This window comes from Haplochromis burtoni, unplaced genomic scaffold, assembly GCF_018398535.1.
Source record: "Haplochromis burtoni strain Fernald_Lab_line unplaced genomic scaffold, NCSU_Asbu1 Contig_179, whole genome shotgun sequence".
NCBI classification, from domain to species: Eukaryota; Metazoa; Chordata; class Actinopteri; order Cichliformes; family Cichlidae; genus Haplochromis; species Haplochromis burtoni.
Window position 1 is genome coordinate 735,178 of NW_024582540.1, and position 25,020 is coordinate 760,197.

Here is a 25,020-nt window from a genome sequence, read left to right on the forward strand (position 1 = left end):
CAATTCTAAAATTATAACAGTGACTTTACCACATGTCTGCTTTTAAATATTAAGGATAAACAATGTGTAAAAATGTAAAGACAGAATCAGAGCAATCATCTTATAATATGATCCAAGTTTAATGAGTGATACAGAAACATTTCCTCGAACATACAAAAAGAAAAAAGAAAAAAAAGCAACACCGGGTGTTTGCAACATCGAGGCTATGGCAACTATGAAAACAGGACACAGCATGTTCTCACACTGGCCAACACCGACGAGCAAACAACATCATCTCTGTAGGATGACAAGTCTTTGAGAGTGCCTTTGTGACCATGAGACCAAATCTCAAATGACACCGTTCCCCATATAGAGTCCTACTTTTAGCCCGAGACCCACATACAGAGCTGTGCCTGTGGACACAAAGTAGAGCACCATCCAGAAGATGGCGGTGTGATTTGAGAGAGGACCGCAGAGGAAGAATGCTCACTATTTTTTCTTCTTCTCATCTTTCTTGGCACCGTCTGCTTTCTCCTTCTCCTTCTCTTTTTCTTTCTCCTTGTCATCTTTTTTCTCTTTGTCATCCTTCTTCTCTTTCTTGCCTTCCTCCTTTTCCTGTCCTTCCTTCTTTTCTGCATCTCTGTTGGAAATCTTGTTGTTGATCAGGTTGTGCAGAGCCACCACAGAGCGTATGAGCGAGGCCAAGTAGACCACCAACATCTGGTCATTGGTCTTTAGGTAAAAGGCTTTTGTGAACTCCTGCAAAATAAAAAAACGTACATATTATCCCAGCAAACATCTTAGTAGTTTATTATGTATAATAAAAGACATTTAATATTGCTATTTGATGCAGTATTTGACCACAGATTTTTACGATAAGACCCCCCCCAAACACACACAGAGCTCATATTCACACCAAAGGTTTTGTTTGTCACAGCAATTAAAAACACACATTAGTAAGGCATATGAATATTTTATCACGATATTGAAAATGCCAGTTCATTTTTGAGTTTTGTTTAAAAACACTATCACACTAAACACAGTTTTCCTTATTACGTTTCTGCATTGATTATTAAAGTATTTGTAAAAATTTAATGAAAAAAAAAAAAGGTAACAGCCACATCTTTAATTTAGTGCAAACATGAAATTCCCAAAGTCACATACAGCTATACGTGTTTTATAATCTCTTGCACTTAAAAAGCTGCCAGATTAAAAATAAAGTAAACAGACCTCAAACATAAACAACTTACCAGTAGATTTACATCAGGCAGCAGGTTGAAAACATCCTGCAGCTGGTAGATGATCTGGTGGTTGATGGGAAGCTTGCCAGCAGCCACCCTCTCTAGGTAAGAGCGGATGTCCAACAGCTTAGAGTTGAGTCCCTTTAGGCCGTGAACCTGGTTTGTGATGCGTTGTGATAGTGTGCCCACCGTTGTATCTTTGATGTCTCTGTAGAGGGGATGCAGCTGTGTCACATTTGGCTCACACATGTGAACAAGAATCAACTTGTTTTTTTATTTTCTTCTCATTTGTGTGTTCCCCCCCCCCAAAAAAAAACCCAAACAAACAAACACACAGTGCAGTGTAATTATGCATGTTAAGGCCAAAGAACAATGCAGTGGTTGCTAATGTGATGTATCCTCAGCACAACCACATTACACTTGGTCAGAGGCGCATGTTCACTAAAGACAGTGAGTAACAAAGACTGCAAGAAATTGATCAGGACAGTGGACAAAAGATATGTTATTCCCTTTGACAAGAACAACTAAATATTGCATGGGACATGAAGAGGTATATCACAACTCATGAGAACTTTGTCACTTCACATCCATGCAGTTACAAAGTAGGGCTGGGCCATATTATACCATTCACAGTAATACCGGTACAATGTTAGGCAACGATAAGAAAATGAAATATCGCCATAGAATATGGGTAAAACACGCATGCGCAGTGCTTTTGTTTTCATACGCACATGGCCGAAAAAGCATGGGTAACGGAATGTGAGAGGGGAGAAAGCGGATTGTTGAGTGAAACAGATGAACCAGAATTGGTTTGTAAAAATGGTGCCACTTCAGTTATGTGGAGCTGGTTTGGTGTTTGTCCGTCAGATACAAACCAAAGCACATTTTTTTGTAGAACATGCAAGCAGGCCGTCGTTATTGCCGTATTTGTCGGACTAAGCTACTCGTAAATCTGGGAGTAATCTGGGTCCTAAACTCCGTATCTTCAGGTCAAACGAACACTGCAGCATCACTGAGAGTTAAAAACTGTCTAAATTCTTTCATCTTTAATAAAACGATCAGCATTGCTGCTTTACCAGGTGTAACTATGAAGTTTAACATCCAGGCATCCATGAAAACAGAATTTATTACATTTAACGGAGTTAGAAGTTAGCAGGAAGTTAGCTCGCTAGTTACCTAAGCATGATATAGCATGTTCTGACTGAGAGATTTCTGAAAAAATTCAAACGTACAGCTCTGCTATCACTTCCAACATAAATGAAGACAGGAAACTAAACAGCAGTGACGTTTGTAGGGTTACTGAAGTTGGGCTAGCTGGTATATAATGATGTGCTACGTGATCGCTAGCGACACAGCTATGTTAGCATAACATAAACAGTGAAGCTGGAGGACGAACACTAACACTTTTCCACTCGATAAAAGTTAACGTGAAGGTTCCTCATGGTTAGAGACAAATGCAATCGCATGGCAGGATGCTGTAAACGGACCAAACTTCAGTCAGGAGAACAACTGAGATAATCCATCCACAATACGAGGTTAGTCATTAATATACTGCAACAACATGGGAATAGAGCAGCTGTGATAGAATACAGCATTAATGAATCAATGGTACAGAAGTGGAGGAAGCAAGAAGAATGAGTTGAATAAAGTTTGATTTATCTGACTGCTTTGTTTCGCTTAATGTGCTTATAATCCCGTGCACCTTATGGTCCGAAAAATACGTATTTGACTTTTATTTGGCACACTGCAGTTTAATGTTGCAAAGCACCTCTTTTTAACTTCAGTGGATATTATACATGGTTATGCTCAGGATATGTCAGCCCATTTCTACTGGAAATGCCTTTTGGTTAAACTTTCAGCAAGGAATTTGCATTTGCACTGTTAAATTTTTATATAGCTTTAATGCACATAAAAACAGCTGCTTGTTTAAGTGAAAATAAATGGATGGGGTTTTTTTGCGCTAGTAAAGTTGCGGAGTTGTATTTTGTCTCGCATCAATTATATCGTCAGTTATATCGTTATCGCAAATTTTCAAATATATATCGTGATAAATATTTTTGGCCATATTGCCCTGCTCTATTATAAAGGATTTTATATTTTGCCTTTTCTGCATTTAAGCCAGCTGAATAAACATTTTATATGTCGGCAAAAATGTTTTAATTAAAACAAATGAAGCACAGTGTAAAAGTGAACGCAGTGCCCGGTTAATTTAATTGTGTGTTAAATTTTGGTCCAATTTCTTTATTTCTATTTTTCTTCTTCTGAGAGGTGCAATTTAGGCGAACGAGGATGAATGTTATGTTGATGCAGAGATTTTTACATCAGCAGGAACATGAAAGCAGAGTTATGTTTATATCAAAGTCCAATTAAAACATTTTTGTCACTAAAATCAATTTTTATCTCAACACCAATCAAAATAATTGTGATAAAATTTGCCATAATCATGCAGCCCTAGCAATGCACAGTTGATGCTCTGTACAGTTATGCCACTTATTGTTTGTTTATTGAAATCTCTATTCGACTAACAGTGTAGCATTAATGTGTTTAAATTCAAATCTTTGTTCAGTACCTCAGCAGGTGCTCCACTCCCACTTCTTCTGCTTCCTCAGCTCCAATCTCACTGGTGACATGTTCAAATGTCTTGGACGTAGGAGTGCCATCCTAGAAAGAAGGAATTATCCATATGAATTAAGATTTTTTTAATCTGATCTGAGGAAAAACAACTAAACAAAGTACTTGTTCCAACTTTTGTTGCCCCTTAGCGATCACTTACATCATGGATTTCCTCCACAGAGATGTATGCTTCTGTGGGCAGACCGAGATCTTTGGGCTTTACGTCTATGATGACCAACACCTGGAAGTGTAGAACAAACGTTTATGTCAGAATGATTAGAATTAAAGCGAGCTGATGTCCACAAACATGCACATTAATACAAGGAAAAAGCAAATCAGTTACTTACCGAATTGGTACAGTACCGCTTGATGAGCTCATTGATGGCAATGTCATTCTTGTGTAATTTGGGTCCTGTGTGGTACCAGCCAACTATTCGTTCTCTGGCTGAAAAAGTGAACGCAAATGTATGAATGACACACTAACATTAAAAACATACTAATTTAAGAGACAGAAGCACTGCTTTTACCATTAACTTTCTTGAACATGCCATACATGTTCTCCAAGTAGTCATGGTCCAGGAACCAAACTGAGTCATCCCTGTCATCCTCATCAAATGGCACTGGGGAGGAAAAAAAACAAAAACAAAAAGTGTGTTAAAAACTGGCTCAGAATACATATTCTGTGCTGTAGCAGGAAGTAATGAGACATGAGACAAGCCTGACTTAATAGATCTTCTTAAACTGGTACATCACTTATTTTTACACTGGTGTCCTGTAATCGCTTAATAGTTAGAACAAAGAAAAATAATAATTAAATGAATAAGGATATGGTGCAGGGGAGGAGAATGTTAGATAAATACTGGGGAGCAAGAGCATATTTGTAGGTGTGAAGACCCCATTATATCCACTGTATAGCAAAGCTGACACCAAACTGACGTCACATCTGCTGTCGCAAATCTGTTTCTGCCAGCTGTGCACCTCTCAATTTTTGTAATCTGGTGTGTTGTGCCACTGCAGAGTTGTGTTGAAGACACAAGTGTGTAACTGTCAGTTTTGACCACTGTTTTAATGCTATATCACTACAAAAGAGATTCACAGCTTATACAAAGGGAGATGTTGCATTAGTCTGAAAAGATGAGACTTTGTGGAAAAATGCTTTATTTTTGCTTTTGACTTCTCTTCCTCCTATATCAGCGCTGATGTGGAGATTTTGTCTGATCAATTATTCAGAAGAACACTGCACCGGCTAAATTATACACCGGCTGTGTGCTGACGCTACCGATAGCACATGAAGTCACCAACGTGACCAGTGTACTGAGCCCTTAAAGGTAGTGATGATGTGTTGTCAGGACAATCTGGGTAAAAACTGGCTGTTATGAACGCACTGCGCCATGTCCAGGCACATACAACTTCATAAAAATGATTCCAAGCTTTAAAATGAAAACAAACATAAGTGTTTGAACAAATGTTTTATCACTGCTTTAGAAACAGCATTTGTCTATATTAACATGGCAGAAAATGAATCAGGTTGGTCACCCATATGTTTAGTGGACATGCTTGTGTCAAAAAGAGGTTGAAAAGCAAAGGTCAGAAACAGAATACCAGAGATTTCTTTACTTCAAATGACAAAGATGTTTAATGGTTATTAAATGCAAGAAAATAAAATAAAGCAGAAATCACAGACTGTGAGATGCTGCTGGACTTGGTAGACAAAGTTAAAAGTTAAAAGATATGTGGGAATAAGATAATCAAGAACCTAACACAGGCACTGGAGTCATAACATGTCCGTTTCTGACTGTTCTAACTAAAACACATTCCGTGAACATATATTTTCTAAAGATATAAACATATTACAGTGGAAATTGACAGTGTAGATGCTTGGCTTAAGTATTTTAAGGTGAAAGATGTCTGAGGATGTACTTTACCTGCAAAACTATTTGAGACGTCCAGAACTTTTTTCTGCCATGACCCCAGGAGGACACCGACCACTCGTTTCTGATTTCCCACTTTTCCTATCCTGTAGATTCAAGAATTTAAAAAAAGAAACGAGCAGAGGAAGCTGTTATTGTCACAGATTTCTGTAAAAATGTAATCAATGGAGCCCATACAGTCTGACTCGTTAGCTAACCTGTAAGCTAAGCTAGAGTCAGTGCACAGCTCCGTCATGTTTAATGACACCAGATCAAACTGTTCGGGTACGTGGATTAGTTTGTAGAAATGCTAATGAATAACATTGTTTTAAGGATTCATTAACACGCTCATACAGTACATTGACACTTTAAGAAGCTAACTAGCTAACGGCACTCTGACTCAGCATGGCTAACCTTAGCTTAGCCTAGCTGCGGCGTCACACTTCAGGACACTTTGGAGTCCAATATTGATAATAAGACGGAACTTAAATACAGATCTCACTGACCTGTTGAAATGATCCACCACGCTGAGCAACACAAGGGGGTGAACGACCACATTTTCCACCGCTAACTCCGGCATTTTCGCAGGCAGGATAAACAGAACACAACACACCTCCACACAATGACGGCTACGCTACACTTCCGCTCGCTCCTGACGTCTCTTCCGTTTCTCTTGGCAACAGAGAGACCGTAGAGACGCACAAAAAGAGCAAGAAGGCCGACGAAATGGTACGACTTTATGAACAACTTTTAATTCAATTCAATTCAGTTTTATTTATATAGCGTCAAATCACAACAGCAGAAGCCTACATAATGATAACTTTAATTATGTTTATGTTTACCAAACAAGGTGAACAATACATCAACCTGCCAGTACTTATCAGCTACCGTTCTTTTTAAGGGGATACAAGTATTATAACAGGTTTACAACCCGAAATGATACAAACCACTATCAAATAACCACTCAAAGTAGGAGTCTTGGCTTTATATTTAATTTTGTGTTCATTTATTATGTTATATTTTTATTTTCTCTTTACTACATTTCAGTAATATTATACGAAACTAATCACACAATCACGATGGATTATGAACTATATAAGACAGAAAGCCTTAGTATTTGTTCTGTCATTTGATTCTAGCAAGCTACACTTAGTATCTGAAAATGAATGACACTTCCGATAAGTAAGTAAAGTCAAATGGGGGTGACTTTACTCCCATTACTTGAGTATGCCTGCTGCCACTTATACTTGTAAGACATTGTTATAAATCATTCCAATTTGTTATCGCACTAACAGTCGAGAAGCAGGGTGTAAACAGGCCACATACATTAATAAAAATGTCCTTTTTTTTCTTTTAGAATATATTTAACATTTTCTAACTTTAAATGGGACACGAAATCCCTCAACCATCAGGTTGATTACAGTTTTATCAGTTCTGGAAAAGCCACATTTTTTATGTAAACGTGCGCCTGATCATGTTTTTGGTTGAGCAGGGTGAGGAAGTTGAGGCACAAATGAAGAGGATTGAAGCCACTAAAGGTGTTATTGGAACGCTAGTCGTCGATCCAGATGGTAAGCAACACCAAAAAGCAGAGCAGTACTGCTCAGAATGATGCTCTGTCGCTTTTTTCCACAAAGGAAATAAAATATTCATGGATGTTATAATTAGTTGAAATGGAAGAAAGTTAATTAAGGTAAAAGACAAAAATAATGGTCTGCGGCAGCTTAAAACCCTCTTTTGGTGTCAAAAAGTTACAGTTGGGGTTTTCCAAAGAGGCACGGTGTTAGTTTTGTAGCTGATAGCTATCGACAGTTCATTTCAGTAAATAACTAGCAAGAGCAGCACAGATTAGTGGCTCCATGAAGGATTACAAAGGAGCAAGTTATTGCCTAACAAAAATAACACAGTGTAACTGCATGGTTAACACGTTTTCTTACACCAACACTGTTTGCCATTAGAACGTGAGCATGTGCGTGAAGAACGATCCAAATCGCTCTGTGTACACACTGCTGAAAAAAGGTGTGAAGAGATGTTTTCATTTTGTATTGATCTCTGTGCAGAAATGCAGTTGAAAAGCTGAAATGCAGCTCAGTTTTGCTCAGTTTCAGTAAAATACTATTACTACAGAGGACCAGAAAGGGACTCAGCTCTAAACATTCTACATGAGGACAGAATGAAGTGTTACAGGACAGAGTGCTGTGCTCACAGCTTTGAGTCATCCACCTGCCACAAAGCACTTTCAGTGCTCAGTTAAAGTAGAAAAATGCCGTGTAAGTACCAGTCTATTTCCATTTAAAATTACACACTCTCTGATAACATTTAGCCTTCTCATTTCAAATAACTGAGCACTCTAACTGTCACAAACCCCCAAAACAATATAATGTCAGCTTTTACTATGTTAAATTTACTGTTAAACTGCTTTCAGTACCATAACCGATACCGTGCCTCTTCATTAAATCCCAACAGCTGCTTTTTAATGCCAAAAGATAGTTGTGCTCTAGAGGAGAGCATTAATAAATCTGGCCCATGGACACAGTTATTATTGCATTTCATATGTATTTGGTTTCCCTTTCAGAGAACTACAGCGAAGCCACGGTACAAGATGCATTAGGCAACTGAGATATATTTTTTTTAAATAATAGATGCAGTGTTTAAGATTTTTTGTCAAATTATGCAGTCATAAAGCTCTGCAACACCAAAAATCATTTTTATGTAGTTTGTTTTTCTCCTTCTCTCAGATCTGTAATATAGAACATTTAAATATCTGTGAAAATGCAACAGTTGAGAGAAAAATGACTAAAAAAATGAGAGCAGATTAATGTCTGAATGTTACAGTATTTAGTAGTAATTAAAAAAATACATAACCTCACATGGCATACAGAAGAAAAAAAATGTGTGCTTAGATCAAGTGTTAGAGTCCAGGTTTACACCGTGGAATAATAATAATAAATAATAATAATAATAAAGCAGCTCTCCTCTGGATGAATCCTGTGCTCCACCTGAGCTGTCACATACATCTGTAACTGTGACATTCAAAATTCACTAGAGAATAAGAGAGGGAGTGAGAGGGCCTCAAAGTTAGAGTGTGTGGGCAAGAGTCCCACAGGATAGTGTGAAACAGAGAGAGAAGACATATCCAGGGAGGAGGGAACTGAAAGCACCATGTAAGAACTGATGAAAATGCTCAGACAGATGACTTTATGTTTGTAAATTTAATCTGTTTGATCACTTTTGCTCAGTTATTCCTGATCAGTGTGTGTAAACAAGTAACAGCTCAAACATGTGCATGACTGATGCTCTCAGCTATTCAAATAGGAAGCACTAAACCTCTGCCAAAAAGAATATTTATCCAGGAAAATATTAAAAATACAGTCTGAATGTCTGATGAATTTCTGAATGAATGAATTTCTTTTAAGGTGTTCCCATCAGATCAACTTTGGATCAGTCCATGACTCTACAATATGCAGGGCAACTTCGACAACTTGTGGTATTGGCCAGAAGCGCAGTCAGAGATATTGATCCTCAGAATGATCTCAGTGCCCTCCGAGTCCGCTCCAAGAGCAATGAGATCATTGTTGTAACAGGTGAGTGTAAATTAGTTAGGGTTTGTTGACTTAATGATTTTAGTTGTTGTGATGTAGTTGTTGACTTTTGGCTCAGTTGTTTGCCTGCATTTCCATGGTTCAGCTTGTCTTTTATGTCTCTGCAGAGAACAACTATCTGGTGATAGGCATCCAGAAGCTTCCTGAGCCAGACGTTTCCATGGGCATGGAGGTAGGGGTGTTGGGTGTGTTGCAGCACCACCTGCTAAGTGCAAAAAGAAAAAGACAAAAAGAGAGAAAAGTTTTAAAATGTTTTAAATAATATTTCTGTTGTTATTTATCTTTTCTGCCTTTAAATAACCAGGCACCATGGTCAAATTATGTCACATAGCCTTGTCACCAGGTGCTACAAATGCATCTTTCAACTCACAATTGTACAAAAGCAAATTTTAGATTTATTTTTCAGTTTGTTTGTTTGTTTTTTGAATGATTAGCTTGTAAAAAGGTCATAAAGGAAGAGCAGCAGATTGATGAGCTCCTTCCTCATACTCATGGAGGCTGCAAACTCTTTGAATTGTCTCCGTGTGTATCAGCGTCTTCTTCCAAATCATAATTTTCCAACTTCCGGTCATGGTTATGGTCAACGATGATGCCAAAGAGTATCACACATCTGTCCCAGATGAATGTTCTAATGGACTCTTTGAACTCATTGGACATTAGTTCCCAGAATCAGGGAATTTATCACCTTAACCTCTGGATACCAAGTCACCTCTGGATTATTATATAATCCAATAATTGTCAAATACGGTGTATGCCTAGCATTGCATATCAGTATCAAATATTTTGAGAACCAATTACATGAAAAAATTTGTTTTTATATCCACTATATGGGTCACTTTTTAACTGTTTCCGTCATATCAAATACAAATTACCCTTGAGGTAACGTATGTACACACATTCCACTATCTTGACATTGACTCACTATCCACATACTCCCGGTAGGTCTCAGAAACAGCTTCATTGCCCTGATACTTTATTCATCTTGTTCCTCGTCCTCTTTTTTCCTCCTGCTGATCAGACTCTTCCTTATCCTCAGACAGGTTCTCCCTTGGGACTAGAGTATCCTGGTTGGCTACAGAAGGAGTGAAGTGATGGCTATTGATGTGTGCACGCTGAAAGACATGGATGAGATGAATGTTTCAGCTGAGAGAAGAAAAGAAGGAGGCAAAATAACAATGTCTGTCCTTAAAGCCATTTTTAATCACATCATAAGAAGACCACATACATTGTGAGGCTGTGCACACTGTCACCACTAGATGGCAAGACAGCGTTACTTTTTCAGTTCACTGGTGACACGTTTAAATGTCTTGGATAAATAAACTAATACTCGTCTCGAAATGTTTTGGTGCAACTTAACATTCACTGACATCTTGGATTTCATCCAGGGAGATGTACACTTCTGTATGCCAGACTGAGATCTTTGGGCTTCACGTCTATGATGATCAACACCTGGAAGTGCAGAAGAAACGTTTATGTCAGAATGAATAGAATTAAAGCGAGCTGATGTCCATAAACATGCAGATTAATAAAAGGGAAAAGCAAATCAGTTACATTCCAGGTTGGTACAGTACCGCTTGATGAGCTCGCTGATATTTTTCAAGAACAGGTTCTCAAAGTTGTCATTGTCCAAGAACCACACTGTTTCTTGTCATCCTCAAGAAATGAGACTGAGGAAAGAAGGTGCTGGCACAGTGAGTATGTATTCACTTTTGATCATTTAGGTCAATACTGTGCTGGAGCAGTAATAACACATGAGTAAAGGCCTGATTTTATGTATATTTTTTCATCTTAAACTGGTACACCACAATGATTGCTTAGTTCAAGAAATTACTCCTACAACTACATAATAATGTCATGCTTTAAAATTAAAAAACAAACAAACAAACAAACAGAAAAAAACAATACCAAGTAAATACAGGTCCATTATTGCTAATACAATACCAATACTGATACTTTTAACCTATAAAGTGTCAAAATGCAAAATATATTTTAAGTTTATTTTGTATTTTTGATTTCTTATGTTAAGTTCCTGTATTGTTATTATTAGTTAGGGTTTATGATTCAACTTTATTGCCATTACACATGTATAAATACAGGGTAACGAAATACAGTTTGCATCTAACCAGAAGTGCAAGAGCAGAAAGTGCAATAAGAACAGATTATATACAGATAAGTTAAGTGGAGAACAAATATACAGATAAGGGCAGGATAAATGGTGTAATAGTTATGAACAGAATTATGTACAGAGAGACCAAATATACAGATGAGCTACAGACAAATGTACATTGTGTATACATATGTATACTGTTGTATACATATGTACAGATATACAGATGGCCTGTATAGCATACAGATGTTCTACATTGCTATACAGATGGGCAAATATACAGATGTACTATGAACAAATACACAGATGTGCTACATAAATACATACATAGATGTACCAGTGTGTGGCAAACAGATCTACAGAGTGCTATGAATATATCTACAGTAGTGGAAGCGTAGCGCTCTGAACTGACCATAATAGTGAACAGTGTACGCATTATAACAGAGACTATGTATGTCAGTGTCCTAAAATCTAGCCGTAACCAATGTGAGAATATGGTGAATATTGAGAATGAATGACAGCAATGATCGTGGTCACTAGGGAGGAGTGTAGAAGGATTGAGTGAGTGTGGATGAAAAGGTTCAGCAGGGGACTGAGGTCAGTAGGGTGACAGCTGTGGGACAGAAGCTGTTCCTAAACCTGCTGGTTTTAGTCTGAAGGGTCCTGTAGCGCCTTCTGGAGGGGAGGAGCTGGAAGAGTGTCTTGGCAGGATGAGAGGAGTCCCTGAGAATGATGTTTGCTCGGCGTAGACATCTATTCTTGTGGACATCCTCAGTGGCAGGAGGTGGAGTCCCTGTGATGCGCTGAGCGGTTTTCACCACCTGCTGCAGTGCCTTGCGGTCAGCAATAGAGCAATTTATGTACCAGACTGTGACACAGTTGGTCAGGATGCTCTGGGTGAGTTTTAGTCTTTGTGATTCACCCGTGTCTCCTTGTTTATTAGTCTTTTTCTGTTTGTCACGTGTTATCTCCTTGTCTATGTAGGTTCCCTTTGTGTCTCTCTCCTCTGTGTCCCTCTCCCTCTCTCGCTCCCTCTCGCTGTCTCTTGTGTAAGCTTGCGTGTCCCAGTTCATGTCTTTCCATGTTTCCTGTTTTATTTTGAAAGTCTTGTGTTTTCATGTTCAATTTGTTTAGTTTTACTTCCCCTGTGGCATCTTGTTTATTTGCGTTAGCTGTGTTTCCCCAGGTATGTCCACTTCTCTCATTACCCTTCTGTGTATTTAAGTCCTCTGTTTCCTTCAGTTCAGTGTCGGTTTGTCTGTCCTGCTTCATGTCATGTCAGGTTTTAGGATTTTTTCAAGTTACTGTTCATGACAACATTTTGACAACCACTAAATCACAGTGATCGCACAATAATTACTTAATAAAGTAAAACACCTTTCAGCTTAATATCACTTTATGGAGACCTGGAATATAGATCGTCCTGAGTCTAAAGCATTTTGGGTCAGCTTCTGTTGTTTAAATGTATTACAGACAATAAATAAAATAGTCAAACCAAAAAGGTTCGGACATTATTCATAGTACATGTTTTTAATTTCCAAAAAATAATTTGTTACACAGTTAAGTGAGCTCAAACTAAACTTAGAGGATAGAAACAAAGTATATCAATCGTAATACCAATACCAGCGTTATATACAATCAAAAGTTTAAGAACACTTGAAAAATGGCAAAAAATCATATTTTGCATGGTTGGAGCTTAACAAGGTTCCAAGTAGAGCTTCAATATGCAGCAAGAAGAAATGTGAGTGAGACAAAACATTCTTTTGAGCATGCAGTTTATTGAAAACAACGCTTAAACTGAAACAGGCTGTTTTATAGCTGATCGCAAGTTTAGGATCACATGCCTTTAAAAGGCCAAATCTGTGCAAAAATGTGGATTCATTGTCATTTTCTGTCAGGTATTCACACTGTCATGACGTTCTGATGGCAAAGGCAAAAAAAGTTTCCCTTTTGGAACGTGGTCAAGTTGTTGAACTGCAAAAGCAGGGTCTCTCACAGTGTGCCATCACTGCTGAGGTGGGAGCAGTAAGACAGTCATTTGGAATTTCTTAAAAGGTCCTGAGGGTTATGGAACAAAAAAGTCAAGTGGAAGACCCCCAAAAATTTCACCATCCTCATCTCCTTGAACACCACAGAACTGACCGTTTGGACTTTGCAAGAGTGCACCAAACACGGGTCATTGAAAGTTGGAAGAAAGTTTTATTCTCTGGTGAGAAAAAATTGAACCTTGAGGGTCCTGATGGTTTCCAACATTACTGGCAGGACAAGCAGATCCCACCTGAGATGTTTTCAATGCTCCACAGTGGAGGAGGCGCCATAATGGTCTGGGGTGCTTTTTCCTTCAGTGGAACAATGGAGCTTCAGGAGGTGCAGGGGGGTCAAACGGCCACTGGCTATGTCCAGATGTTGTAAAGAGCTTCCTTCATGACTGACGGCCCTTGTCTGTGTGGTAATGACTAGGTTACCACACCGGAAGCACTACACCTCTGCCAAAAAGAATATTTATCCAGGAAAATCTTAAAATGAAGTCTGAATGTCTGATGAATTTCTGAATAAATTAATTAGTTTTAAGGCATCCCCATCAGATCAACTTTGGACCAGTCCATGACTGTATAGTATGCAGAGCAACTTCAAAACCTTGTGGCATTAGCCCGGAGCGTGATCAGAGATACTGACCCTCAGAAGGATCTCAGCGCCCTCCGAGTCCGCTCCAAGAGCAATGAGATCATTGTTGTAACAGGTGAGTGTAAATTAGTTAGGGTTTGTTGACTTAATGATTATCTGTGATATGGATGTTGACTTTTGGCTCAGTTGTTTGCCTGCATTTCCATGGTTCATCTTATCTTTTATGTCTCTGCAGAGAACAATCTGGTGATAAGCTTCCAGAAGCTTTCTGAGCCAGACGTTTCCATGAGCAGGGAGGTAGGGGTGTTGGCTGTGTTGCAGCACCCCTTCCTTAGTGCATAAATAAATAAACGTGTTTTAAATAATATTCCCATTATTATTAATCTAGGAAGTTTTAATAAATAAGTAATAATACTTAATATGTCTTTGCTCTTAATAGCCAAGCATCATGGTCAAATAATGTTACATATCTTAGATGCAGTTGGTTAGAAATTAAAAATTGCACTCAAACAAATCTATTTTTTGAAAGAACGAGCAGCAGATTGATGATCTCCATAGTCATGCTAATGGAGGCCGCAAACTCCTGGAATTGTCCCTCTGTGTATCAGTATTCTCAACCAAATCATTTTCCAACCTGCGGTCATTAAAAACATGGTAACGATTCATCACAATGACAAAGAGACTGAAACACATCTCTCCGTGATGTTTGTTCTCAACAGGATGAGATGTTATGTAGAGAAAAACAATCTAAGTCTGATGTTTTGTGGGCGATAGTTTGAATCCCCTTCTCATCTTAAAGAGAGTGATCTGTTTTAGCCAGAAGTTCAAAAAATCCAAACGGTATCCACTTCTGTCGTTTAAATCCCATACACTGAGGCAATAAAATATCAGGTGAAGAAATGACTAAGGGAGGGCATGCTGTCAGCAGCACATTGATGCGGACTATTTTTAAACCTAGCAATCACAGCAACTGAGAGTGCCTCCTTAAGTGCATGTTAAAGTCTGTTATTAAAACTTGGTAATGCTATCCTTTCAAATATAACCACCAGGTCCACAGGAGATGCTCGCTGTCTGAGAATTACAATGATTAAATCCATTCATAATAATTATGGAGGACAAAATTTGTGTGCAAACTTTGAAGACCTCCAAAGGCTTGGGAGTTTTTGTTGCTGCTCTCGGTTTGTTTTGTTTTGTTTTTTGAGCTATGGAGGGTCAGACATAATGACATTTTGTACATTTTAATCAGCTATTCCGTGTAAGACCACTTGCTGAATAAATGCAAACACAGACCTCTGATAAATATTTCAGAGAAGTAAAAACTCAGATATGCAACAATAACAGTGAGGAGTTTTTACAAGTATTTTAATGTAAATTTACACCCGAATTTACAGCAATATACCGTATGTTAATAAATAATTCATTGCCATTATACAGCCCAAATAATAAATTACATAACAACGGATTGAAGCAAATAGGCAAGATTTCACAGCAGGTTTGCAGAGGAGACGGAAAAAGTGACGCAGGACGGTCAGGTGAACTGGAGGGGAGGGCGGGATTGCTACGGTGCTTGTGCTTGTAGATAGAAACTGAACAAGTGACATTATTTTTTTGTCTTAAACAAAAAGAAGTCTCATCAAAATACCAGTGAAAGGTATAGTTTGTTATTCTGTCGCTTAGGTTATGCATAAAACAATAAATAATTATTACAGGTGTCTTTTTTTAAATTAGTTTTGACATGAATTGGAATAGTGAACTAAATAGTTTGGCTTTTCTCTTCCTGAAAGTAGTTTTCAGTTGAAATTGGACAAAGACTGCGAGAAATCCTCGCTCAAGTGATGCAGAATCTGCATGACTTATTTATCTCTCTAACATTTATGGTCATGTTAAGGGCTTTGAGACACAGACTCCCGGGTGTACCATCCAAAAAAAAAAAAAATGGTACATGACTGACGTCTCTCCATCCACAGTGCACCTCTCAATCATTTTAGCATCACGTAACACCGACTGTGCCAGTCTCCTTAAATTTCTAAACCTTTTCATTCTGACCAGCAGCAGTTTAAACAAAGCATATGGCTTCCCACGACAAATGGTTAAACCGATAAAGCATACAAAACTCTTCATCTATCACAAGTGACATTACCCATTAAAAAAATCTGACCTAAAAAAAATGCCATTGATACCATTTGCTGTTATATAGACATTTTAGACGTTCCCTACGCTCCGTAGAGCTTTTACCAGCGACACACACCGCTTCATCTGTCAGATATATATAACTAAGCAGACAACATACAATACAGAGGACGGTCAAGTTTCCCTCTGCTTACATTTCAAGTGCATCCTGTCAAGTTTAAGGCCTGAGGTGTGCTTGATTCCTTGACTCAATTTTTATTTTCTGAGGTCCAACTGGGTGATCATTGCACACACGGATTACCTCATTGCTCCCCAGAGAAGCTACAGATATGTGCCTGCTGATACATTTATTTAGTGTAGACTGAAACATTTTAAATCCATATGAAAATATGACTGTACACTGGGCATACAGTCTTGTGAAGGAAAAAAAAAAGCACACTGTCTTTCGAATCTAAGAATGAACATATTAGCACATAATAAATGATCTGGTCCTTACTGGGTTCTAACATTATTTAACTATAACCTCAGATAAGCATGCTGCATTACACCGTGTCATTATTAATTTCACCAAAAACTATAACAGAATTTCCAAGCAGTGCATGAAAAACTAAGCACACCCTCACTGCCTCTATAGCAATTAAGAGCAGCTAGGTGCTGGCTGATTGATTGACCATCAGCAAGTGTGAGAACCTCTATAAAAGCACTTTTGGAAGTTTGCAGCTCAGGAGCATTCAGGTGTGTTTTAACAAAGTGCCAAGGAGATAAGACATCAGCAGTGATCTGAGAAGCAATTGTTTTAAAAGAGTTATGAGGCCATTTTCAATTTTTTTTAAGTGAAAGATTATTAACAAGTGGAATACATCCAAACCAGTTGCCAACATTCCCTGGAGTGGACGCCCCAGTAAATTTACCCCAAGGTCAAATGCTGCACTGCTCAGAGGAACTGCAAAAACCCAAGAGCTGCATCTCAGGCCTCATTTAGCATGTTAAATGTTAAAGTTAACAGTACAGTTAGAAAGAGACTGAACTAGTATGGCTTGTTTGGAAGGGTTGCCAGGAGAAAGCCTCTTCTCTCATGGCAGCATGGCTTAGGTTTGCAAAGTTGCATCTGAACAAATTACACGATTTTAGTGGAACAACTTGCAGAGATTGGGTCGTGCAGCAAGACAGTGGGCCTCATTCACAAACAGTGGTTACACACAAATCTGTGATTCATCGATATTTTAATATGCAAACTTGTTTGTAGTCTATAAAGGAATTTAGAAGTGCCCCTGACCAAGTGTACAGAGAAATGTCTCAGAAAATGTAAACACCTGTCTTTAAATACTAATATTATTACTGCTCCTGCTACTACTACGAATAATAAAATCAGGATTATCAGAATTACAATTAAATAAATAAAAAATTGAAAAGGTGGAGGTCTTTTAATTTAAATGTATTCCAATATCCCTTTATCTCATCTTACATTAAATGTTCTTTTTTCATTAAAATGGCTTCTGTCATATCGCTGGATATGATTCCTTAAAATCCAGTTTCTTGGCACTTCTCCACAGATATTAGAAAAAGAAAGGATTGAGTTTCTCATCTTGGACAGATCAGCTCCTCATTCTTCAGCTGTTTTCTTTTTTTTTTTTTTATAGTCTGTTGTTCAAACTTGTTTCAGTTTCTTCAGTCAGACTTTTTCCTGCTTTCTTCCTTAGCACTGCAGGTCTTAACAACATCACCACAGCTGTCTCTACCTCGCTTTGAGGTCAATGCGTTTACATATATAGAGAAATCGGGCTGTGGCAGTATGAAGATTGCAGAATCTTGTTGGATTCAGATTCAGTAACAAACGTGTGTTAGTAAAACAAAAAAGGGTGCTGGGCGCAATTTATGATTCCAACAACATTTTTTCATACACGCTTGTGTAACAAAAATTTACATAAATACTAGTGAATGAGGCCCAATGGCCCTGACAATGTCCAGACCTCAGCCTGTCTAAAAATCTGTGGCAGGACCTCGAGAGAGCCATGCATAAACAAATGCAAGAAAACCCCAGTGAACTGAAGCAACGCTGTAAAGTAGACTGAGCCAAAATTCTTCCACAATGATGTAAGAGACTGCTGCAGTCATACAGAAAATGATTACTTCAAGTTATTGCTCCTAAAGGTGGTTCTTCAAGCTACTGAACTGTGAGGTGTACTTAGTTCTGACACACTGCTGTTATTGTCCAACTGATATTGCATTTGAGCTGTTAAGGACCAGATGATTTTTGTGATTATGTCCTGATAAGTAAAACCTTAGAACTGAAAGAGGTTGTACTCTCTTTTTCACATTGCTGTACTTGAAAGCCAACTCAAGTAGGAGTGGTTAGCGTTACTCTAACAACGATGCTGCCGTAGCTACGCAGGTTGTTGAAATCCATGGGAAGAATCAGACCGTTTAAGCTCTACATGGACACCATGGATTACAGTTACTGTGATACAAATATAGCAGGTAGTAAGGTGTATCTGGGACCAGTCAGGTGACAGAATTGACTGTCCAAAAAGGGTAACAAGACAATTGTTGGCTCCGTCGAGTGCTTCGAGTGAGGAGAGTGGCCCGGCTCCAGCCCGTTCTTGTTACTGTTCCTCCGCTGTCAGAGGCTTTGGAGAGTCGGTGTCAGAGGTCACCTCGGCGTGTGCCCGTTCACTTGGCCCCTGCCCCAGTGAATGTTCGGTAGAGTCAAACACCTCCTGAAGTGCTCGAGCTGGGCCTGCAGTCTCTCCCTCTCCTCTCTTACTTTCTGCCTCTGAGTCACCAGCTCCTAATAAACGAAGGATAGACACGGCTGTTATTACAGAAACCAAGGCTTTATGCACCAAGCTACATTGCTACAACAGGAGATGGCAACACTGGCACCAAAGAGTACACATACGTGGAAGACACAAAATGAAGCTTACCCCCATAGTGATAGAGAGCTGCTCTGCAGTTCTGGTCAGATTGTAGTTCTGTGCTTCGAGTCTTTTACACTGACTGTGAAGGACTTGCCTCTCTATACTCCATTCTGTGAAGAGAAAACAGGCAGTTTCAGTTAATTATATTGCATTTTAACTTGTCTTTTACTCCAATTTTAGCCCCCCTGAGCTCACACACACCAGTGTACCCGCTGAGCTATTTACTTTTGATTAGAGGTCTAAAAGATGTCTAAATTGTATGTAGCAGATGACGCTAACTCAGGGTTTAAATTTAGATTTAAAAAAACAAAACAAAAAACAACTTGAGTCTCTCTAAATCATGTTCGTCCATTGTTTCAGTGTCATTTCGATGCCTTTTCCTTCTGCATGTACAATTGCAATAAGTCCATGCAACCTTTGCACTGTTATCACAGGGACATTATTTCAGAAGCTGCTGATCTACTGGGATTTCCCCACACAACCATCTCTATGGTCTACAAAGAAAGGCCCAAAAAAGAGAAAATATCAGTGAGTGGCAGTTGTCTCTGGGTTGTCAGAGGTCACAGGACAATGGCCAGAATACTTCACGCTGACAGGAGAGCAGCAGTAACTCATTACAAACAAGGTAAAGGTAACACATCAGACCATGAAGCAGATGAGGTACAACAGCAGGTGCCAATACTGTCAGCTAACAACAGGGCCTCCTTTCACCCACTACCCAAGATACAAGATACAGTATCATTGCTGACCATGTCCATCCCTTTATGGCCACAGTGTACCATCTTTTGGTGGCTGCTTTCAGTAGGACAACGCACCATGTCAAACATCTCAGATCATTTCAAACTGGTTTCTTAAATGTGACAGTAATTTCACTGTACTCAAATCTCAATCCAATAAAGCACCTTTGGGATGTCGGGGAGTATCTGCAGCAACTGAGTGATGCCATCATGTCAATGTGGAGCAAAATCTCTGAGGAATGTTTCCAGCACCTCATTGAATTTTTGCTAAAGGAAAATGGGGGTCCAACCGCTATAGCCCACTGCTCCGACCAATTAACAAAGAAATAAAAAAAATCTGAATGTTTTTTAGCAAAATATATGAACATCAAGAGTAAATGTTACATATATGCAGTCATTTTTGTAACTATAAATCATGTAATAAAGAATTGAACTGTTTGGGGTTAAATTTATTAATGTATGGTCTTACAATAGGGTTACAATATAAAGCAGATTTAGCACTATATAAATAAAACTGAACGGATCTATATTTATCCAGAAGACATAAAGCTCTCCAAGAAATCCAGAGTGCTGCACATCTGCCAAGACATTTGATGTTTTTCATGTCTCAATTCACAACATTTTGTTCATATATTAAATTAACAACCTACAAAAAATTAAGACGCAGGTTTTAGGTGGTTGAGCACTCTTAAGTTTTAAAAGTCAAGAATTTCAAATTCGAGTCCCTGCATCTCCGGCTAATTCTTTTACTGTTCACTGATTTTTGACCCGACTTCTGAGATTAATCTCACACTCTTGCTGAAAACTATTTACATGCAAGTTGTATATGTAGGCATTTGCAGTGCACAACTTTTACAATTATGTATGCAACAAAATGTTTTTACATCATGTATATAAATAACTTTCTTTGTTTTCATCATATCACAGAAAAAGCGACTATTGGGGTAATGTCACTGACTCACCGTCCACATACTCCTGGTAGGCCTCAAAAATAGCTTCAATGCCCTGCCACTTCCTCGGAACATCCTCCTCCTCCTCCTCTTCGTCCTCTTCCTGATCGGACTCTTCCTCATCCTCAGACAGGTTCTCCTGTGGGGCTAGAGTGTCCCGGTTGGCTACAGAAGAAGGGAAGTGATGGCCATTGATATGTGCACGCTGAGAGACATGGATGAGATTTGAACTTTTCAGCTGAGAGACGCTGTGAGGCTGCGAGGGATCGGCCTTCACGCCGGCCTCTGGGACACAATTTGAGAGTCCTTAAGAAGAAGAGAGTGAGACAAAACAAACAAAAAGCAAAGTCAGTCCTTGTAGCTCTTTTTAACAGCTTGATGTGATTTTCACTTAACGTGATAGGAACTGGACTTTTGTTTACATTTTAAAGGCAGTGCAGTGCACACTGACACCACTAGGTGGCAAACCCCTAACATTATAGAACAATCAGGTCATGCACCTATGGGAGCGTGGCTAACCTTTGTTCTGCAGTGTGCTGTGTGTGGACTGCAGCACAGCCTGATGGAAGTGCTGAGCGAAGGCCTCAGGGGTGAACCGCTCCAAGGGTCGATTCCGCCCATTCTGCACTTGACTGGGCTCCTTTTTCTGAGCAGCAGCAGCGCCAGTGCCAGCGCCGTTCTGGAGGCCCTGGCGCTTCCTGTTCGATTGTGTCTCCACGAATTCAACCTTTTCATGATGTGGGGCCAAGGGAGGAGGGAGCCGAGTCACCGTGGAGTCTACAGGTGGTTTGTGCGCGTCGTTATGAAGGTGTTTATGTTTGCTAAGATAGGGAGGGGAGGGGCTGGGAGAGTCTGGGTACAGGTGTCCATTTGACGGACACGGCAGAGGTGCTGAGAAGGAGTCACCTAAAAGATAAGCAGAGGTTTTATTAAAGGGTTGTTTGCTGATTAATCGAGAGCGCATGCATTCATGTTTCCTGCGTTTGTCTGCGTGTGCCTCACCAGTGGAGGGAGCCGGAGGACTTCTGCACAGTGGTAAAGGATTATATCTGAGTGTGTCTAACGTCACAGTCTTCCTCTGAATGGCCTTCAGCAGCTCTTCAGTTCTCTCTTTATCTACAGAGAAAAAGACAGAATGAGAACACCCATCACTCATATTTTAAAAAAATATGTGTTAAAAAAAATGACTTGGCCGGGAACTAATGGGGAAGTGTCAGGAAATGGATGACCTGAGGGTAATGCCCAATTCAGAGAGGAAAAAAATTCAATTTAATGAAGTTCTTACCAGTTTCCCCCCCTCAACAGTCTCCAAATGTTTTCTTAAGGTCAGAATAGCGTACACTGAGTTTAGATTTTATGCCCCATTTCATCGACAACTAGATCTTACTGAAGCACCGGCCTTACAGAAAAGTCTTCAGAAAATGAAGAGGAAACACTTTAAAAGAGAGTGCAAGTGAGCTGCTGATTATACAACAGTGTCCCTGCAAGCAAGTAATAATCATTTAACAACAGAGAGTTTACGCTGGTATTTGAAAATCCAATTTTCAGATTGTAGTTATGAGATTCTTTTTAACAGAGGGGTAAAATAAAATAAAAACACAGCCAGTGTGAAAAACAAAGAGCTCTAAGAATATTTAACACTTCTTAGGCAGTCTTTGCATAATAATATTTCTAACTTTTAATATAAAAACTTGAGAGAGCAATGGAAAATTTCTCATTCACTGCATTCTGCCATCAGAGAGGCATCTTATTGGTCCTCATTCATCCTGCAGCATGACAAGAACCCCAAACGTACAGCCAGAGTCACCATCTGTTTTCAGTGACTACTGCAGACGGTATGGACTTGTGGTCACCTTCATGTTATTTTTAAACCCCTAAGATTTTTGCATTGTACACCTTATACATGCCAATGCCACTTTCTTAGGACCAAGTTTTTCTGATTAATAACTGCTTTTGTAGCCCTCCTGCTTCACGATTTCATACATTTTGCTCTTCTGCATACTATAGTTGCACTTTTTGTTGTTCCTGACATCAGCACTTCATTTTCAGGTCATTTTCACCCAAAGAACTAATGCTTACTGATATCTTATCTTTTTGGACCAGTGTTTATAAACCATAAAGATGGCTGTGTGGGAAAATCCCAGACGATCCTCAGATTCTGGAGTACCCTGACAACCATGCCTTGTTCAAGTCGCTAAAATGAACGTTCTTCTCTTTCCAATGCTCAGTTTAAACTTCAGCAGGTCATCACGACCATGTCTACACGCCTAAATGCTCTAAGCCAGGGGTCCCCAATCCCAGTCCACGAGGGCCGGTGTCCCTGCAGGTTTTAGATGTGTCCTTGATCCATCACAGCTGTTTTAAATGGATAAATTACCTCCTCAACATGTCTTGAAGTTCTCCAGGGGGCTGGTAATGAACTAATCATGTGATTCAAGTGTGTTGACCCAGGGTGAGATCTAAAACCTGCAGGGGCACTGGTCCTCGCGGACTGGGATTGCGGACCCCTGCTCTAAGCTAATGCCACGCGATTGGTTGATTTTCGTTAACAGGTAGTTTAATAGGTTTACCTGATATAGCAGCCACCCAAAAGTGTACTTGAAGATATTTTTCTACATATTTAGTTTTGCCAGTTTTTTCCATTATACATCTGCAGTTTATCCAGTTTCATAAAATAATGACCTTTTAAACAGATTTCACACATTCTGAAGCAGTACCATGTTTTCCCTGGATGTGGGCTCAAATCTACTCTTGCTGGACAAATCAGAAAATCCCACTCCAGCCTTCAGATTCTTCCTAACTTTATTTTCTTCTCACATGCTTCATTTTTTTTCCCCTCCACGGGGAATCACCAGAGCAACTCTGAAGAAAGCAGAGTAGCACGTAGGATGTGTGTGTGGATACCAAACAGGTTGTTACCTCTCCTCTGCTGTGGGCTGACGTGCGAGAGGTTGAACATAAGGAGGAAGTCTTTTTTCTTCTCCAGTTCGGGGGTGCAGTCCATCTGCTCGGCAGAGTACGGAGTAGTTAAGGGAGTTGTGGGTGTTGAAGATGTTGAAGATGAGCAGGCCTTTTTCTTGCCCTGCACAGCCGGAGGAGAGACGCTGCGCTCTTTCATCATCCTCCTCCTCTTCCTCCTCTTCTGAGCCAGAAGATCATCGCGATGGGTCAGCGTAGTAAGACCACACACACGCAGAAAATCCACTTTCTTTGGAGAAAGATCAATCAGACAAAAGGGAAAAAAAACTCCCAAAAAACATAATACCTGTGATGAATGCATATGTGACTGTGTGTGTTTTCGCACCTCTGAAGACGTGTCCAGCTTGAGTGGGGGCTGTTCTGTCACTCTTCTCAGATGAGCTTTCACCTCCTCCTCATCGCTCTCATCATATGACTCATCCAGGTCATAGTAATAACCTGGTAAAGGCAGAGCATTATTAAAACAATTGCAGGCCTGTGCATCAGTAATGACCTGATCTGCAGTTCCCTTTAGTCTTCCATCTCCACCTCCTGCTGCTTTCTGTTTTATTCCTCTCACCTCCTTCTTTGGCCTCTTTCCTCCTCTTCTCTTCCAGGTCGAGTTTGCTGAGCAGCCTGCGATGCTGCTGGAGAACCTCATCGTACACCATCATGCTGTCAGGCACCTGATGCGGTCGATCCCTTACCGCTGGCGGAGAAGCAGCCTGGCACCGTCCCCCTAGGTCAGTGCAGGCTCCACTGGAGATAGACGGAGGCATAAAGGATCGCTGGTGGAGGTTATTGATGTGATGCCGGTGGTAGAGGCTCTGGATGGCTCTGTCCTGCTCACTCTTGTTCCAGCACTCCTGTAAACTTGCTCCCCTGAGTGAGGCGAACCTTTCTGGGCTTTTTGCCATCCTCCTGTTGCCCTCTTCCAGCCTCTCCCCCCATGCCGCAGGCGGTCTCTCAGCTCTGGTCAATCCCGGTGGCGGTCGACTCGGTGGCGTTGGGGCGTTTAGTTTTCTGCGGGAGTCTGCAGGTGCGTCAACAAGAGAAGCTGGGTTCCACAGTGTAGTGGCAGGGGCAGGAGGTTGATGAGGAGCTTTTGGGGAGATTAGCGGCGGTGGAGCGCCGAGGCAGGCTGCGACATCTTTGCTGCCTGGGTTGTGATAGACTGAACCGGTACTGCTTAGAAGAACAGAAAGAAACTTTTTTATTCAAATTCTGGACCTAATAAAGAGTGCATGGTG

General features: G+C 39.9%; 3 protein-coding genes across 10 annotated transcripts in view; 1 reads left to right on the forward strand and 2 right to left on the reverse strand.

Moving 5' to 3' along the window:
- Nucleotides 1–100: 100 nt before the first annotated feature.
- Nucleotides 101–6,387, reverse strand: psmd7 (proteasome 26S subunit, non-ATPase 7). Its single transcript, XM_005934150.3, has 8 exons — nt 6,250–6,387; nt 5,759–5,850; nt 4,361–4,453; nt 4,181–4,278; nt 3,994–4,074; nt 3,790–3,881; nt 1,230–1,428; nt 101–738 (listed from the first exon to the last, which is right to left on the reverse strand). The coding sequence occupies exons 1-8, from the start codon at nt 6,321–6,323 to the stop codon at nt 469–471; spliced, it is 999 nt and encodes a 332-aa protein (XP_005934212.1). The 5' UTR covers nt 6,324–6,387; the 3' UTR covers nt 101–468.
- Nucleotides 6,366–10,994, forward strand: LOC102292603 (dynein light chain roadblock-type 2). Of its 2 annotated transcripts, none has more exons than XM_042225679.1 (5): nt 6,366–6,472; nt 7,236–7,314; nt 9,160–9,327; nt 9,453–9,517; nt 10,386–10,994. In XM_042225679.1, exons 1-5 carry the CDS (start codon nt 6,470–6,472, stop codon nt 10,401–10,403), a joined length of 333 nt encoding a protein of 110 aa, XP_042081613.1. In that variant the 5' UTR covers nt 6,366–6,469; the 3' UTR covers nt 10,404–10,994. The 2 variants fall into 2 exon arrangements, with proteins under 2 accessions (XP_042081613.1, XP_005934211.1); XM_005934149.3 differs by having other exon boundaries at nt 10,382–10,910.
- Nucleotides 10,995–14,920: 3,926 nt separating this feature from the next.
- The window catches only part of LOC102293207 (genetic suppressor element 1), a 40,228-nt gene continuing 30,128 nt past the window's right edge, over nt 14,921–25,020 (reverse strand). For 6 of the 7 annotated variants that reach the window (XM_005934151.3, XM_005934155.3, XM_005934154.2 and 3 more), the window contains exons 9-16: nt 24,351–24,958; nt 24,117–24,229; nt 23,732–24,020; nt 21,815–21,928; nt 21,332–21,718; nt 20,825–21,118; nt 19,132–19,235; nt 14,921–18,995 (exon numbers count right to left, since the gene is read on the reverse strand). In XM_005934151.3, the coding sequence (XP_005934213.1) occupies nt 18,858–18,995; nt 19,132–19,235; nt 20,825–21,118; nt 21,332–21,718; nt 21,815–21,928; nt 23,732–24,020; nt 24,117–24,229; nt 24,351–24,958 (2,047 nt within the window). In that variant the 3' untranslated portion in view covers nt 14,921–18,857. The remainder of the gene's footprint in view (nt 18,996–19,131; nt 19,236–20,824; nt 21,119–21,331; nt 21,719–21,814; nt 21,929–23,731; nt 24,021–24,116; nt 24,230–24,350; nt 24,959–25,020) is intronic. The other variant, XM_005934152.3, reaches the window with a different exon arrangement.